This window comes from Notamacropus eugenii, chromosome 1 (assembly GCF_028372415.1).
Source record: "Notamacropus eugenii isolate mMacEug1 chromosome 1, mMacEug1.pri_v2, whole genome shotgun sequence".
NCBI lineage: Eukaryota > Metazoa > Chordata > Mammalia > Diprotodontia > Macropodidae > Notamacropus > Notamacropus eugenii.
Window position 1 is genome coordinate 316,966,852 of NC_092872.1, and position 18,282 is coordinate 316,985,133.

Here is an 18,282-nt window from a genome sequence, read left to right on the forward strand (position 1 = left end):
GTATATATAGAGAGCATAGGTGTGAGCTGAATATGAAGGGATGATGTCTAAAAAAATAAAATTTAAGAGTGAGAGAGGAATATGCTAGGAGAAAGACAAAGGGAAAGGTAGAATAGGGGTAAATTATCTCACCTAAAAAAAGTCAGAAAAACTTTTACAGTGGATGGGAAGAGGGGAGAGTTGAGGATGAGTGAAGGAACTTCACTCTCATCAAAACTAGTTCAAAGAGGAAGCAAAAATCTATCTTACCCTACAGCAAAGTAGGAGGGGAAAGGGATGAGGGAAGTTGGGGATTTGTGATAGAAGGGAGGGAAGATTGGGGAAGGGGCTAGTCAGAGAAGCAAAATACTTTTTTTTTTGTTAATTTATTTTTAGTTTTCAACATTTACTTCTATAACTTTTATTAGATTTGGCCCCCCCTCTCCTCCCTCCCCAAGACAGCATGCAATCTGATATAGGCTCTACATATACATTCCTATTAAACATATTTTCACATTAGTCATGTTGTATAGAAGAATTAGAATGAATGGGAGGAACCATGAGGAAGATAAACAAAACAAAAGAAAGTCAGTTCCACTCTGCATTCGGACTCCATAGTTTCTTTTCTGGATGTGGATGGCATTTTCCCAAAATGAGTCCTTTGGAACTGTTTTAGGACCTTGAATTGCTGAGAAGGGCTAAGTCTACCAGTCAGTCATTGCACACAGTGGTTATCATTGTGTACAATATTCTTCTGTTTCAAGCAAAACACTTTTGAAGAGGGATAAGGTGAAAGGAGAGAGAATAGAGTAAAAGGAAGTGGGGAGTGGGAGAGAAAGAGGAATAAGAAGGAGGGAAACACAGTTAGCAATAGTAACTGTGAAAACATTTTGAAGAAAGTTTCTCTGATAAAGGCCTCATTTCTCTAACATATAAAGAACAAAATTTTAAAAATAAGAGCCATTCCCAAACTGATAAATGATCAAAAGACATGATTAGTTTTCAGATGAAATAATCAAAGCTATCTCCAGCCATATGAAAAAATATTCTATCTCACCAATGATTGGAGAAATGCAAATTAAAACAATTCTGAAGTACTACCTCTTACCTGTTCGATTGGCTAATAGGATAGAAAAGGTAAATGACAAATGTTGGAGGGGATGTGAAAAAAAAGAGACATTAACGCAGTATTGGTGGAGTTATGAACTGACTGAACTATTCTGTAGCACAATTTGGAACTATGCCCAAAGAGCTATAAAACCATGCATACCCTTTGATCTAGCAATACCACTACCAGGTCTGTATCCCCAAAGAGATCAAAACCAAGGAAAAGGACCTATATGTACAAAAATATTTATAACAGCTCTTTTCTGGGGGCAAAAATTAGAAATTAAGGGAATGCCCATCAAATGTGGAATAGTAGAACAAGCTGTGGAATGTCATTACGATGGAATACTACCATACTATAAGAAATGATGAGCAGGGTGCTCTCAGAAAAACCTAGAAATAATTGCATGGGATAATCCAAAGTGCAATGTACTATGTACTATGTACAAAGAACAAGCCACACTGTAAGATGATGAGCTATGAATGACTGAGCCATTCTTAGCAATACAACAATCTAACCGTGAAGGACTTATGATGAAAAATGTTATCCACCCAGAGAATGAACTGATGGTGTTTGAATACAGATTGAAGCATATTTTTTTCTTGAGGTTTTTGTCTGTTTTCTTTTACAATATGATTAATATGGATATGTTTTGCATGACTATACATGTATAACATACCAAATTGTTTGCTTTCTCAATGAAGAGAGAGAATTTGGACCTCAAAAGTTTTAAAAACAAGTGTTAAAAATTGTTTTTACATGTAACAGGAAAATTTAAATTAAAAAAAAATAAAATGTGCTATGGCTGTTGTAAGTTATAGCTATTTTCCAACTTCAAAAAGAATAGGTTAAATGACAGTTGCTAAATTATTAAAATAAACATATGAAAAAATGGAAAATCTTAACAAAATGCTTAGGCTTTGACAAACTAACAGGAAAATCCTTTAGCTTGATACCAGGCACTGAAGAAAACCGAAGCTGTTCTTTATTCGTTATGCCAATTAACAGTTCCATAATGAACCCTTCTTAAAATGTTAATTTACCAAGGCCTACAAAAGGGAGTTTTTAGGTGCACAAAGCCTGAACCCTGTCACAGCTGCCAGATCCCGTTTCTACAGCAACTGTCAGCATTCTGTTAAGCTCCCTGCGTGAGTTGAAGAACAATCCAACATCCAATTCCAAAGATGAGCAGCTCCATAAATGTATGCAAAAGGCAAAGAATGTAATTACACTTCCCTCAAAAGGATGCCAAGAACAACTACAAATCTTACCAGCAAAGAATAGTTATTTGGAAGAACAAAAGCAAAGGATAGACCATATACTCCCTCACACAAAGCACCTCCCACACTCAGTTTCACTGCTTCTCCTAGGAAAGGGGAAAGAGGTCTAGACTTTGCAGCTCCAAAGTTCAGAGCCAGAATCTGGAATTCCATTGTAAGCAGGGCCTTTCAACATCTGCACGTAACCTTGTTTTAGTCACCACTTTTCTCTGCTTTCATTTCTCTAGGGATGAGGAACACTATATTGGGGAGAGCACTGAAGTAGGAGTCAAGAGACATGGGTCCTAATCCAAGCTCTGCCTTTATAGCCTCCTCCTCTACAGTGCTGGGAAATGCCACCTCCCCTACCAAAATTATGTAAATGCAAGTGCTTTGAAAAGGATAAGACACTATGCAAATATAAAAGATGCTACTGCTTTATCTACCTCCAGAACAGCCAGAACCTCTGTGAAAGCTTTAGATAGTTGAGTTTTGTTTGTTTTTGACCAGCAAATTGGGAAAGAACACTTACTCCTGGATCTCATAACCTAAAAGGCTCAGTCAGAGTAACACTTCTAATTAATGGATCTGTAACTACAGTCAACTTACTGTCTGCAGCTTGGTTTTTGGATTCACTTCAAACTTTTCTTTTTCCATACTCTCAGATTTAGGCTAATAACATAGTGGGTTACAGACTGCTTTTCTGTTTTCATCATAATTTTATCTCTCTCTCTCTCTGTCTTGGCTGTGAGTGTGCCTTAGGAAAGGTATGACTATCAGACTGGCCATTTTTTCAATGTGAAAATGTGGAAGCTTTCATTGAATTTCAGCCTCTAAAAACTGGAGAGATCCTTAGAGGCCACCTAATCCATCCCCTACAAGATGTCTAAGAATCCCTTTTGGAGCAGCCCCAACAAAACATTCTTCAGCTTCTGCTTAAGGATTTCCAGCCAATGAGGTGAAACTCAACACCTCCTGGCAAGGAGACCACTGCCTCTTCCACTTTGAGACAGTGCAAGTTGTAAGGAAGTATTTTTCTACATGGAACTGAAACTTGCCTTCCTGAAACTTCTACCTCCAGCACCCAGTTTGGCTTATTACAGATAACGTAGGAACTCTAAACCCTCTTCCACATGACAGGGTTGCAAATAATTGGAAACTGCTACCATGTTCCCTTTAACTCTTCTCTTCTACAGAATGCACATTCTTGGTTCCATCAGATGATCCTTATATGGCACAGTCTCCATTTTTCTCACTAACCTAATCGCACTTTTACTTTTAAGAGGCACAGGTCCATTGAGTTTTTGGTAGGATGACGTTATTTAGCCTTTGGATTCATTCACTCACTCTATTATAATTGTCAAGTTTTTTATTCTTTTTCATGGAACATAACCAATTCTGCAGGCAACCATGTGTTTATATATTCTGATCTAACAATAACAATTTATAGACAAACAACAGTTAGAAAGAGCTGTTTTTGTTTTATTCATATTTACTTTCTCAGAAAGGCAGATTGTAGTGGAGGCCAGTAAATCTTCAAGTTCAAATAAACATTTTCGATAACCTACAAGAATAAGTGGGCATCATCTATTAACTTTCTTATTCCATCTTTCTGCATCTCACAAAAGATAAGGGTGAAGAATGGCAAAGACTGAAATCTTGTTACGTGGAGGACATAAGCTCTTAAATAGAAGAAACTCCCATGTCATCGGGAAGCAGTGAAAGTGATGAGTTGCAGGAGAACAATTTCTTTATAATCCATTAGATAATTGCACTGCAGGAAAAACGAGCTATCAATTATGAGTTACTGCTTAAAAGCATGGTGAGAGAGTGGGAGGGAGATTAAATATGGTGAAAACTTGACAGTGACTAATTTTCCTAGCAATTTAATAACTGTACCTCATATTTAAGACTAGAAGGGGAAAAGAAGATTATCCCTCACTTTAAGACCTGAAATAAAGCCTGGATGAGACACTGTATATTTATTCAATAAGACTAGATTTCATCAATGTCATCTAAAAAAATCACATCTCTACCCCCTCCTCCCATTCCCCATTATAATAAGGTCCATAAATGGCACAAATTCTAGAATAGTTCACTTATCACCATTCCATTCAACATGTGTGTTCCTGGCTTATTTCCAACAAGTCAAAGGATCTTCCTTTACCCTCCCCAACTTCCAAAAAATAACAAGTGGAGCACCAACCTGGAACATAGTTGATTCCACAGTCTATTACTACAGCTCCAGGTTTAATCCATTCTCCTCTCACCATTTCAGGTTGTCCAGTTGCAACCACAAGGATATCAGCTTTATTTACCTGTCAAAAAAAGGGGGGAACCCAAAAACAATCATAGCAATAAATAGAAATAGATACTAGAAACACAGTCTAGAAGTTGAAAGGGCATTGGAATGGAAAGATAACATAAGGAACCTTGCCTTTTCCCTAAGCTACCTCAGACAAGCCTTATAAGTCACTTAGCTTCTAAGGGTTACAAACTCCTCATCTATAAAATAGGGATGTGACCATGTTCTTTGTAGGGACATTGTGAAAGAAATTAACTGGGGGTATTTGGGGGGAGAGGTTGAAAGGAGGAAAGCCTTACAAAATGACTCAAAGACATTACTAAAAATGTCAAGTAAAGATATTTCTGATACTTACCTCCTTCAGTTCTATAAGATACATCTTTATTAAAGGAAGCATTAGCCTCATCTTACTAGGAATACAGAAATCTGGCTCAACACATCTTGATTTAGACATTTGCCTATGATTACAAAGGCATTAGAATTTATATCCCTGTTCTGTGCTAAGAATTTCAGTACTGTCAGAAAACAGACTGTCAATGCCCCAAGTGCTACTCTGTGACACCCAATTCCCTGCACCCTTACAACATGGCATACTTTTGGTCACATAACACTGATAAATCTTAGGTATACACTACTCCTTGAAGATCTTACCTCCTCAGACAACTGGATAGTCTTCGAATGGCATGTGGTCACTGTGGCATTATTCCACAGAAGCAAGTCATGCATTGGCGCACCAACAATCTTGCTACGTCCAATCACCACAGCATGCCTACCAGCAATTTGTACTCCTGAAAGAAACCCCAGAATCGATCTCAAACACAGAGGTAGGAGGAATTTTTGTTCATGATGCTACCTATATTTTACTGGGGTCAGAGGGAGTAAGTATGCAGGTATTAGCTTCTATCAAAAGTCAGAAACTTTTAAAATTTCTTCACCTCCCCTCATTCTTGGGCAGAATTTCTCTGCTTTTAAGTTTGAGTAACAAATTAAGGCTTGGACATGTGCTCCTTTTTTGCTGTGGGTTTTCTGAAAGCAGTTTAAGTAAAATTCATTCACTGAGTCATAGCAGAGTGGGAAGAAAACCCACACACACGGAAAAAAAAACCTTGACACACAGCTAAACAGCAATATGGAAGAGGGTACCAGATTAAATTACAAGAAACAAAATTTATAAGCAGTAAAGCAGGGGGGAGTGGGAAGGAGGACAAGGAGCAGAGAGAAGAGGGAGATTAAATTAATAAGTATATAGTTTTACTTTCCTTCAGTTCAAGAAAAATGATATACTGGAAGAGTGTTAAGAGTTCTCCTTGCCCACATTTCCCTTGAAACTGGAGCTTTGGGTAGAGGCTATGGCTGGAAAACGAGAAAGGTCCTGAGATGAGATTTAGAGCTGGAAGGGATCTTATATCTAGTAAAACACCTTCATTTTGCATAGGAGGAAGCCAAGACCCTGGAAGGTGGGGTGACCTATAGGAGCCCAGATCTCCCACAAAACATTACCCCCAAACTAAAAATGTCCTGTTATCTGATGAAATAAGGATAATCAACACATAGAGTCCTGCACCAGTCCTATGAGTGCACAGAGGGACTGAAAAAATCTTGTAGGAATCTTGACCATATGGGACAGGTCAAGAGAGCAGTACAGAGCAGACTTGGGCAACTGCAAAGGAATAGTGTGGCCCCCACCTGGGAAGGGGCCATCCAAGCCCAGTGGCAGGAGAAGAGCCTTAAACAAAGACCAGGTGGGGGCAACCCCAAAGTCTTTTGGTAGGACTCAGTGTGGGAACAGCTGTAGCAGCACCTAAGGCAGGGAGAAAGACCATGTGGTGACAGAGAGTACTTACCAAAATTTAGGTAGCAATGCTGGCAGTAGCCCCTGGGCCTGGCAGCAAGGGGAAAGGCAAAGCCTGACACAGAGATCTGCCCAGGAGCCTTGCAGCAAGAAGGTGGACAAAGGCAGAGGCCAGTGCTAGGGTAGCACTGGAATCCCTCGAGGGAATGTACTAATCTTGTTCACCACATATGGAACCAGGCGAGGCCTGCTCACTCCCTTCAGGTGTGCAAGAACAGTATGTGACCCAAGCATAGAACCCCTGTGACACCCTCTCCCCACCCCCAACCTAGACTCTGAGACAATCAATATGAACAAATCAAGAAATACAAGAAACATTACAAGGAAATACACTGGACAGAGACGCAAGGTGTAAAACCCAATGAAGAGAGTAACCTTACAAAAAAATAGTAAATTAACACCCTAGAAGACATGGTAAAAAACTTCAACCAAGAACTGAATACCATGAAGATTAGAAAAAGTCAAACAGAAAATGACTCAACAAAAGAAGAAAAATTAAAACAAAACCACAAAATGAAAGAAAAAAAACCAAGCCAAACAAAAAAAGTAAAAATAGAATAACATAACAACTGACCAGGAAAACAGGCCAAAGAGAGCTAATCGAAAATTATCAAACTTTCTGAAAAATCATGACACTCCCCCAAGTCTGTCTACCACACATCAAGAAATTATAAATGAAAATTGCTCAGAATGCTTAGAAGCAGAAAGCAAAGTGAAAAGAGAAAGAATCTACCAATCACTTCCTATAAGAAACCCCTGTGAATACAACAGCCCTAAGCCCAATGTTTCCTGGAAAAAAGAAAAACGAAAAAAATCAAGCAGCCAAAAAACAGAGTTCAAATACCAAGGAGTCACAGTCAGGATCATACAAGATTTGGCACCAGCCACTCTGAAGAAGAAGTGAATTTAGAATGATATTCCAAAATACAAAAGACAAAGGCTTTCAATCAAGAATGAAACATTTGGCTAAATAAAGTATAATATTATGGGGGAAAATGGGCCATTCATAATGCAGAAAGTATAAACATTAAAAGAAGACCTTAAAAAAACAAACAAAAAGGAGGCTCTGAAAATATAGCCTTACCTGTCCTTTTGATAAGTTCCAAGCATCCTTTAGGTGTACAGGGAATAAAACAACCTTCTAGGTCACCTCTAGCAAGCTTTCCAGCACTGATGCTAGTCAATCTGTAACATTAAAGGTAGAGTAAGAACAAAGCAGTTAAGAGCACTGAAAACTTTTAAGCAGTGGCGTGGAGTTTCCCTGAGCTACCAATACATGTTCTAAAGATAAAACAGCTTTAAAATGAAATGACTCAAAAAGTCAAACATACCCATCCACATCCTTTTCAGGAGCAATGGTATTTGTCACCAGCTCAGTGTTAATGGTCTTTTCTGCATCTAAAGGTAACTGGACCAGGAGTCCATGTACAGTAGGGTCTGCATTCAAAGATGTGATGCACTTTAAAACCTAAAAACAAATTTGATAAGTTAAAGAAGGCAGAGGGTAGGAATGGAAACTATTCTAAGGCAAAACATATCCAATCTCATTTCCTCTTCAAGAGTTTTATTTCAGAGAGTTCAAAGAAAAAACCCACTATCATATAGATCCTGCATATAACTTTCCTGTTAGATCAAAACACCTCCCAATAACATCTCTAGATACTAGAGAGGTATGTTGAGATAGTAGTTAAAAAAACGGCATGGGAATCTCTCTGGGGAAACAGTCTGGATCTGTGATTTAATTGTTGTTAAGGCATTCTCAGGGAAGAAGCTACTACCAATGCTGATAGGAGGAGACAAATTATATATATAAGGACATAAAACAGATACAAGATAATTTTTTGGGGAGGGTGGGGGGGGCATAGGAGTAACTAGCAGCCAAGATGATCAGAACAGGCTGCATGTAAGGAATGGTATTTGGGCCAAACTTTAAAGGAAACTAGGGATTCAAAAGTTAAAGGTGTGTTGAGGAAGAAATGGATTCAAGCATGAGGGGTCAACCTGTGCAAAGGTAAGGAGATGAGATGGCATGTCATGTATGAGGAACAGGAAAGTAGGCTGGTCTGGCTAGAATGCAGACTAGAAGAAGGGAGAAATGGCAAATCAGTCTGGAAAAGTTAGCTAAGGTCTGATTGTAAAGGGCTTTAAATTCCAGAGAGAAGAGTTCGTATTTCATTCGTTTGTTGAGTAGGGGAGTGACCTGTGTTTCAGGAAGGTAATTTTGGCACGTGTGTTGGGAATGAATGAGAGGGGAAAAAGGAGAGGACACTGAGGAGAAACAATAGATTCAATATAGATGCTAAACTTTTTATATAACTTCATAGCCTCTCTTATATAGAACTAAGTTCTTCTCTTTTTATGTATTTGAATTATTTTATGTGCTGTGTCTGTTATAGGTACCTCCTAGACTGTATGCTCTGTGAGGGCAGGGATCAGGGAATTATTTTTTGTATTACCCTCAGTTCTGAGCACAATATTCTAAACATAGCAGATACTTAACAGATATGTGTTCAATGTTGAACCACCTACATCACAGGACTACACACACACACACACACACACACACACACACACACACACACACACACTCTCAGCCCTGAAAATGTCAATAAATCATAACCATGATATGGAACCATAAGGTTTGCTCCACATGAGCCCAACAGCTTACCTCTGCCTCAGTTGAGGTTCTTGGTAGTTTAATATGAGTGGCTCTGATTCCAATCTGTAAGAATGAAAATGTAAAACATGTTTAATGATCTAACTAGCTAGAAGTGGAAGGACTGAGAGTAATGGGTAATGATGACTGTAGCATTCTAATGATTGTCAGAGTGATGGATCCATCCCTGGGAGGGAGTCCCCAGTCCTTTCAAGGAGTCCACAAAGTCAAAACTATTTTCATAATAATACTAATGCTTTTAATTTCTAATATGGTCAACAATAAAAGGATACAGTCCACAAGCTCTTTGGGCGGGGTCCTCAATAATTTTTAAGAGTGCAAAAAGGTCACAAAACCAAAAGTTTGAGAACCACTGCCATAAAATTACCCATTTATTTATTTCTCCACAACATTTCAGATTTATTGTGCTTCTTTAATTCTTCCACTCTAGCTTTCTGTTTAAGAAGCAAAGCAAGTAAATAAAAAACAAAGGCTCTAGTTAGAAGTCACTTATTTATAAATACAAATCAAATGAGGATAAAGGTATGAGAATTTTAATTGGGGGAGAGAAGTGGTGATGGGATCATCGTGCTAGCTAGCAGTACCAGTTTAGATTTACCTCCTCAGCAGCTTTTAGCTTCATACTTATATAAAGATTTGAATCATCTCTATCTCCAACCTAGAACAAACAAACACAAAGTTACTTAGTGAGGTATAATACATAAGAAAGTTATTAAATTTTAGTTTGATAAAGTAGTGTTTTTTATTGAAACAAATCTTATTACAGTTAACTTTGGGGAATGTTCCTATTCTATCTAGGAGATTTTAACACAGAAATACATAGCCTTTGGAAATAATTAATTAGATATAGTTTAAGGGAACAACAAGCAACAAATACAAACGGATCTAAAATTCCCTTCTCCCTTCTTACATTCAAGGCTGAGGAAAGTAGGAAGACTGCTTGTACTGCTTCTACAACAGTTTTAAGAGATCTGTTACCCTCTAACTTGTTATTAAGACAAAGAACTGTGCAACTCTTGTTGGCAATAAACATTCGCAGGAGAGTGAAACAATTTCTTTAATATCTTATAATATGAAATTGGTTTTACATAGGAAGACTTAGACATGAAGTAAGCAAAACCAGGAAAATAATATATACGATGATTTCAATAATGTGAATGCAAAGATTTGCACTGCAATTTATCTGAGTTCAGCTGCCTGTTAGTTGTTTGTTTTTTAAAATTTATATTAAAGCTGTCACTCTGTATACCAGAGACCTCAAACACCCTGCCTAGAAAACTTCAGCAGGAATCAGATTAAAATGTAATTCGAGAATATGCAGCAAAATAAATAAAAACACAATACAACACAATGTTAATTTGTGGTTTGCAAAGTCAGCATGTGGCCCTCAGGGATTCATTTCTACCAGTGGTTTGCCTGGTTCTGCTTTCATTGTTCTGCATCTGTTCATTCAAGCTTTCCCATGTTTCTCTGAATACCTCATATTCATTCTTTCTCACAGGGACAACAGAATTCCAGCACAACTTTCCTTTCCTCCATGCACTGTACTGGCCCGCTTTCTCAAAGCAACAGGTCATCTCCAAACTCCTTACCTTTTAACAGGCAACCTCCCATGTTTCGATTTTACATTGTACACATCTTGCATGCAAATTTTTTTTGCATGTTTTCTCCATTAAAATACAAGGTCTTTTAAGGCAGGGGCCATGTTACCCACCCTCACTTCTGTATCCCCAGGACTTAGCACAGTACCCTGAACATAGCAAGCACTTATTAAAAAATGCTTGCTGACCAAATGACATTCACCCTAGTCTACAATTTATTCAGCCACTCACTATCTTAAAGGAAATCCATTTTATTTCTAATTTTCTGCTATCCCAAAAATGAATCACTACCATGTGCAAGACTAAATCTCTCAGTACCCCAGGCAACTCTAACCTGTATTGGTAGAGGGAATTCCTTACCAGGAGCTCCCAATACCAGTGGAATCCCATGTCCAGCTATAAAAAAGAATTACTATTATAAAAGACATGTTCCATGAGTCATCAGTAAAGAACCTGAGCACTGCCTGGATAATGGACAGCAAATATTAAGAATGGGGTCATGGGAGTTGTTGTGATTGGATTATGTTGCTTTTTGTAGGAAAAAAACAAGGAATACAATCTGACTGAAATATACACAATCAACATGCCTAAAACAATTCTGTAGAAAGTTTGCTCCCTTATTCAGATTCCAAGGAAAGACATGCTACTCTAAAAATGGGCATTATCATTGTCACTGTGCATTTTGTTGTCTTGGACAAAAAAAATATAACTCAAAATAGATTGTTTTTTCTCTTTAATCTGCTTTCACAGATTTTTTCATTTTACATTATTAAATATTAAATCCCATAAATAAAAACAGCAAAAAAGAATGGCTTCATATTCAGGGCTACCCAGTAGCTTAACGCTATTTAGTGCACCCTCCTTAGTTGCTACTGTTCTCATGTAATCAAGTAGTAGTGTAAGAGAAAAAACAAATAAAACACATTAGGTTGAAGGTCTAGTAAAGCTGCTTATTAGTTGTATGGCCTTCATTAACTAGATCAGATTACATAATCTCTGAGGTTCAGTTCATCTTTAAAGCACCTAAGGCTTAGCTGTGAGTTTCATTTTCTTCATGAAAAATATGGGGACAATTTGTACAACTGTGGATCAACAAGGTGTTGTGAAGTTCAGATGAGAGGAACACAAAGTGTTTCATAATCCTGAAACATTATTTAAATGTAAGCTATTATTATTACTTATACTACAAGGACCTAAAACATCATCTATCTGCCATAAGCCAGAGTGTCTCTGTCTCTCCTGGCTCCCACCATTACAAAAATCAATTAATTAACAAATGATTTAATGATCAATATTTTAATTAATGATTAATTTTTATCTTTGCTTTTTTGGAATCTGAGGAGCACTGTAACACATATGCTTATATATTCTTGGCATATGAGGCAGTCCCAAAGTTATACAAGTATTGTTTTCCTTCAGTTTAAAGCACATTCCCCCACCCCTACACAACTCAGTTTTCCCTATCAATTCAATTATTTATTATATAATCATGTAAGATCTAATAATATCTCTTCTAGTACTGTCTTTTATTGTTATTTAATTTTTTGCATGCCTTCAGGTTTTATCTGCCCTAGTGGATTAAATCTTGAGGACAAGTACACTGCTGCATTTTTAAGATTTACTTTTATTTACTCTAAAAGTTTATTTTTAAGTTGTATTTTTAATACTCATGAGTTATTTCTCCATAGAAATGATGTTTTATGCAAGGGTAAAGTTCACTGTAAAAAGGTAGCTTCACTCAAATATCTAAAAGTGATACTTCAAATATCTAAAAGACACTTTCTCACCAAAACATGGTAACAAGAAATCTCCCAGGATCCTCCTTGAGTTTTTACAACCATCTTACTCCTGAATAATGAATATAAAAGATAAATTTGATATCACTGATTGTAAATGAATCAAATATTCCAGAATTACTATAAATACCTCACATTTCAGTCTTATTGTAGGTCAACTGTCCATTCAGACTCAACTATTATCAAGCAGCTATTTTCTCACCTACCTGCCTATAAAATAGAAACATGCCATTCAAGACATGTGTGTGTATACACACACATATATGTATACACACACATATGTGTATACATGTAAGAGGGTATTACTAAAAGAGCCAAATTAATCTTATTTCTCAATTCCTTGTCTAATCATAACCTATATTTTAAACCACTTTTTTGTATTGGGAGAGAAAAATATCTGAGGTGAATCCATCACAGATATGCTTCCTGGTAAATACCTGCAAAGCAGCCAAGCAGAAGCAATATTTTTTGCTTAATGAAAATACCGGAGTTAACCTAACCAAACAAGGAGGGTAGAGAAGGATCAGACAGAAACCTTTAAACAGAGTATTACTGAAGAAAAGTGTTATGGAAACCTAGATTTGCTCATGACGTATGCTTTCTCTCTTTAATAAATTTCCCCAAATAAACCAAGAAATAACTAGTCCCTAGGTGTTCCAAGCACAGTTCTATAACATGTTTCATTCTCACTCAGCAATCTGGGAAAAAGTTAAAAACAAAACAAAACAAAAAACACTGCAGAGAATATGTGCCCAGAATACAACCACAGGCCTTCAAATTGTCTTTTTCAGCAACCCCAAGCTTTCTAACAGGAAACAATTTGCAGCAAAAAGCAACAGTAGCAAGATAATAGGGAAGGAAGAAAATTACGTTACGCAGCATCCACTTCTAGCAAAGACTTCACAAGGAGTAAGATAATGTTTAAGATAATGTATCTGGAAGCTGAAAGTATGAACTGTGTGTGGTGATGTAATATTACAATTCTGTAGAGTATTTCAAATTAAAACTGCTTATTTTCTATGGGTCAAATTATTTTAATGGAGATACCATAATACCTGTAAAATTGCCAGGCCTGGTCTGAAACCTGGGATCTGCTCCCTCATTTCAGTAACTTGGCTCTTCAGTCTCCCTCTTACTTGCCTAGGAAGAAAAATAAAAAGTTAGCCCCTTAACTATTTTCTTTTTATTTAAAAAAAAATTTCCTTTTTATTTTGCCTAGTAACTTGTAAAAACAGCTTTTTTCATTTTTCTTTTCTTTTTCTTTTACAACTTTTGAGTTTCAAATTTTTTCCTTCCTCCCTCTCCACCCTCACATAAACGAGAAGGCAGGCAGTTTGATATAGGTTATACATCTGCAATCACGCAAAACATATCCATAATAGTCAAGTTCTGGAAGAAAACATAGATTAAAAAACTCAAGAAAAATAAAGTTAAAGAAAAGTATGCTTCAATCCACATTCAGACACCATCAGTTCTTTCTCTGGAGATGGATAGCATTTTTCATCATAAGTCCTTCAGAGTTGTCTTGGATCATTGTATTGCAGAGAATAGCTAAGTCATTCACAGTTGATCATCCTATAATTATTGCTGTTATTTTGGACACAGGACATTTCACTTTGTATCAGCCCATGCAAGTCTTTTCAGGCTTTTCTGAAAGCATCCTGTTCATAATTTCTAATAGTACAATATTATTTCATCATGATCACACACCACAACTTGTTCAGCCATTCCTCAATTGATGGGCATCCCCTCAGTTTCTAATTTCTTTACCCAAGAAGGCTCTGGAGGAGAAGTGAGGCTGGTGACCTGCACAGCCCTCCCTCACTCAAAACAAAGTCAAGTGCAAGTCATGTCATCATTTCTCTGGCATGGTCTTCTTTGGCAGCGAAGGATGAGCACAATCCTTTGAGCAGATGCATCTGGCTGAATGGGGACCCAGCTAGCCGGGTAACTCAACTCCTCTTCTCCTGTCTGGCGCCCCCTCCCCTTCCTTCTCTTCTCCAAAGGAAGGTAAATTTGGATGGCCAAAAGATGCCCAGTTGACTTGGGTTTTACTGGCTCCTGTCCTGTCCTGTCCTAAAACCTTAAACCTACTGCACTCTGAAACTGGGACTCCAATGGGTCCTTGCCTAAGGGGCTCCTACCTTTAAAGTGATTATCAATAGTAACTGTTGCTGGTTCCCTCCCAGCCTGATATCTTTCTTTTTCTTGACCTCATTAAAGGGGCCAAGCCCTGGCTATCTCTTAAACAGGCCTATTCAATGAATGGGTGTTGCCTCACCCTAAGTGAGTACCTGCAAAGACCTTGGCCTAAAGGGCCTAAGGCCTCCCATTGCATCGTGGGTCATCTCCAGTCATCCTGAGGAATATCAGGTCATTGGATTCAAATGGCTCTGGGGGAGAAGTGAGGCTGGTGACCTATACAACCCTCCCTCACTCAAAACAAACTGAAGTGCAAGTCACGTCATCATTTCTCTGATTGCATGGTCTTCTTCAGCAACGAAGGACAAACACAACACACACAAAAAATTCTTTGCCCCCCAAAATGAGCTGCTACAAATATTATTGTTCATATAGGTTAACCTTTTAACTATTGCCCAGAAATCACAACCTAGTTAATTAAGATGTATTTTTCTCTCTGAAATTAAAACTAAAGTCATTATAGGAAGATTAGTCTCCCTCCACTCTCTTTGCAATTACAAGGTAATGCAAAAATCATACCAGAAATAGAAATGAAACACAAAGGTAAATAAATACTCTGTCTGGGACTAAATTTGGGCTCTGAATATTATTTCAGGGTTCAAGTTTCCCCGCACTGGCTGGTTAAGTTATTTATTTTTGCACTTGAAGAGTATTTAATTTTTTTCCAATTACATATAAAGAGTTTAACACTCATTTTTATAAGATTTTGAGTTCCAAATTTTTCTCCCTCTCTGCTTTACCTCCTCCCTTCCGAAAATAGCAAGTAATCTTACATAGGTTATACATATACAATCATGCTAAACATAGCTCCATATTAGTAATGTAGTGAAAGAATCAGAACAAAAGGGAAAGACCATGAGAAACAAACAAACAGACAAAAAGGCTGAAAATAGTATGTTTCGATTTGCATTCAGACTCCATAGTTCTTTGTCTGGATGGGAATGGCATTTTCCATCATGAATCTTTTAGAATAGTCTTGGATCACTGTATTGCCTAGAAGAGCTAAGTCTATATAGGTGATCATTGCACAATGTTACTTTTACTGTGTACAGTGTTCTCCTGGTTCTGCTCCCTTCACTCAGTATCAATTCATGTAAGTCTTTCCAGGTTTTTCTGAAATTTGCCTGCTCATCATTTCTTATGGCACAACAGTATCCCATCACATTTATATCACAACTGGCTTTTGCCACCCCAAAAAGAGCTGCTATAAATATTTTTGTTCATGTGGGAGAAAAGCTGACCTTAAAATAAAGCCATTTCACAATTAAAATGGCTAGGAAAAGGACCGTTCAAGTCCAAGGGAAAGCCACATAGTACAGGTGGAAACACCACTTTACAGGCCATTTGCATACTACCCACCAAGGCCCTGGGCTGCTTTGTCAATATTCCCTGGCTCCACTTTGGCAAGAAGGGTTAGAAGTCCTTAAGAGCCAGACTCACTGAAAACCGCACTTCCTCTGTCCCAAACTGACAACTTATGAACAACAACAACAACAACAACAAAACCAATGACCATCACTGAAATGATTTGATACATGCTAGTACAACTAAAGTGTTTCACATACAAGGTGAAAAGGAGGCAATGAAGTAAAGAAGTAATCCACCCTACAATCCCTAACCCATTAAGCACAGTTAACAGTGGGGAAATGTGACAAATGTTACTTTATAAAGATGTGAAATAGAATTGTTAGCAGAGATTTAGGGGAACAAAAGGTTTCAAAATGTAGAATCAACTCCTAATTCCATCAGTAATTTGACTCAATAGAGTCTAAGAACATTTCTCTAGATTAGAACAGTAGAATAAATGAGTGACATTCATAATGCCACCCCAACCAATACACCCCCTCATCCCCAACCCAGCATCTTGGAAACTAATCAATATCTAAACTGATGCTCAGGTTGCTCAAACTCTATATAAAATATTTCACCAGGTGGAGGATTCCAAGACTAACCTGAGACCTTGAACATCCTATTCACTTATCTTTCTCAGCAGAACTCCTTCCATTCACTGACACAATACAATGGACTCATGTGTCATTAGACAGCAAATTTCCTCTGTGCACCCCATCTCCCATACTGATACTGAATCCTTCCATTGCTAAACATCAATAACCCCTGCTACCTACCCTCTCGTTCTCAATCTACCTCAACAGTAATCCTAAAATGTCTCACTCAAGATCTACTGCCAATAAACCATTCCAGATCTACCTGCCCCCTTTACTGTGCCCTCTGGAATTCTGGGTCAATAATTAACAAAATCCCCTAGATTTAAGATGACTTCTGATTCTACTTCCATTTTCAGGCATTCAGGGATACCTGCCTCCCCTAAGCATCCTTTCTACTACTACTAGCATCTACTCTTAAAAAATTCTCTAGAATTCTGCTCTGGAGGAGTCAGAATACTCCTTAGTCTCTATTGCCATTTCCAGACCATCCCTCTTCCACCATCACTCAGCAACCTCTATTCCTTTGAGGTTCATAATCTAAATCCATATCCTGGTGGCTATTAGCAAGACTCCTATCTCTATCCTGGGCTCTCTCTCTACATTCCCTTTCTTGGTGATCTTATTAGCTCCAATTGGCTCAATTATCATTTTAATTAAATTCTAATCTCTCCTGACCTCTGGTCACACATAAGCAATAGAGCATTTCAAACAGGATGTTCCACAAGTATCTCAAACTCAGCATATCCAAAAAGAAACTAATTACTTTCCATCCTCAGCTCTACCTTTTCCCTGAACTTCCATAATATTATTGAGGATACCACAATTCTAATCATCCATGTTTGGGGTCACCCTGACTCATCTCACATATCCAATCAGTGGACAAATCTTGTCATTTCTGTCTTTACGCCTCTTAAGTACATGTCACTTTCTATCCAGTCACATGGCACCAGTTGTGGATCTCATCCCACCTCACCCAGACCATTTCAATGGCCCCTTAATTGGTCTCCTGGTCTCAAGTTTCTCCAACGCTAATCCATTCTCCATCAGTCACTTAGATATAGGCATGGATGGCTTGTTTGCCAAACTTCTAGAGGCACAAAACTATAGGGATAAGCTAACAGGGTGAATCAGAACACACAAAGTTCTCAAAAGAATTCAGATTTGCAAACTACGGCCAGAGGGCCAAATCTAGCTTTCAGTAGAGAGCTAAGACTGGTTTTTACATTTTTAAATAGAATAAAACTTTGTTTTAAAAATTTAAATAGCTTGTTGAATGTGCTGCCATCTTTGCTGACCTCTGGACTAAAAGAACCATGAGTTCAATCTAATGAGATGACATTTAACTGGGGGCAAATGTAAAGTCCTGTATTTGGGTTAAAAAAAATTCAACTGCACAAGTATATGAATGGGTAGATAGACCAAAATAATAATTCTGGTTTTTTTAAAAAAAGGCCTGGGATTTCTGTAGACTATAATCTTAAAAAGCAAAAAAAAAAAAAGCAAGTTTAGATTTCATTACAAGAGGAGATGAGAGCTCAGTCAGGAAAACAGGTTCAA

At 37.7% G+C, this 18,282-nt stretch overlaps 1 protein-coding gene across 1 annotated transcript in view; it reads right to left on the reverse strand.

Moving 5' to 3' along the window:
- Window positions 1-18,282, reverse strand: part of MTHFD1 (methylenetetrahydrofolate dehydrogenase, cyclohydrolase and formyltetrahydrofolate synthetase 1) — an 86,029-nt gene that overhangs the window by 45,674 nt on the left and 22,073 nt on the right. Inside the window, exons 2-8 of the mRNA XM_072629617.1 lie at window positions 13,633-13,717; window positions 9,779-9,838; window positions 9,172-9,225; window positions 7,835-7,971; window positions 7,588-7,688; window positions 5,303-5,439; window positions 4,553-4,664 (exon numbers count right to left, since the gene is read on the reverse strand). Of these exons, the coding sequence (XP_072485718.1) occupies window positions 4,553-4,664; window positions 5,303-5,439; window positions 7,588-7,688; window positions 7,835-7,971; window positions 9,172-9,225; window positions 9,779-9,838; window positions 13,633-13,717 (686 nt within the window). The remainder of the gene's footprint in view (window positions 1-4,552; window positions 4,665-5,302; window positions 5,440-7,587; window positions 7,689-7,834; window positions 7,972-9,171; window positions 9,226-9,778; window positions 9,839-13,632; window positions 13,718-18,282) is intronic.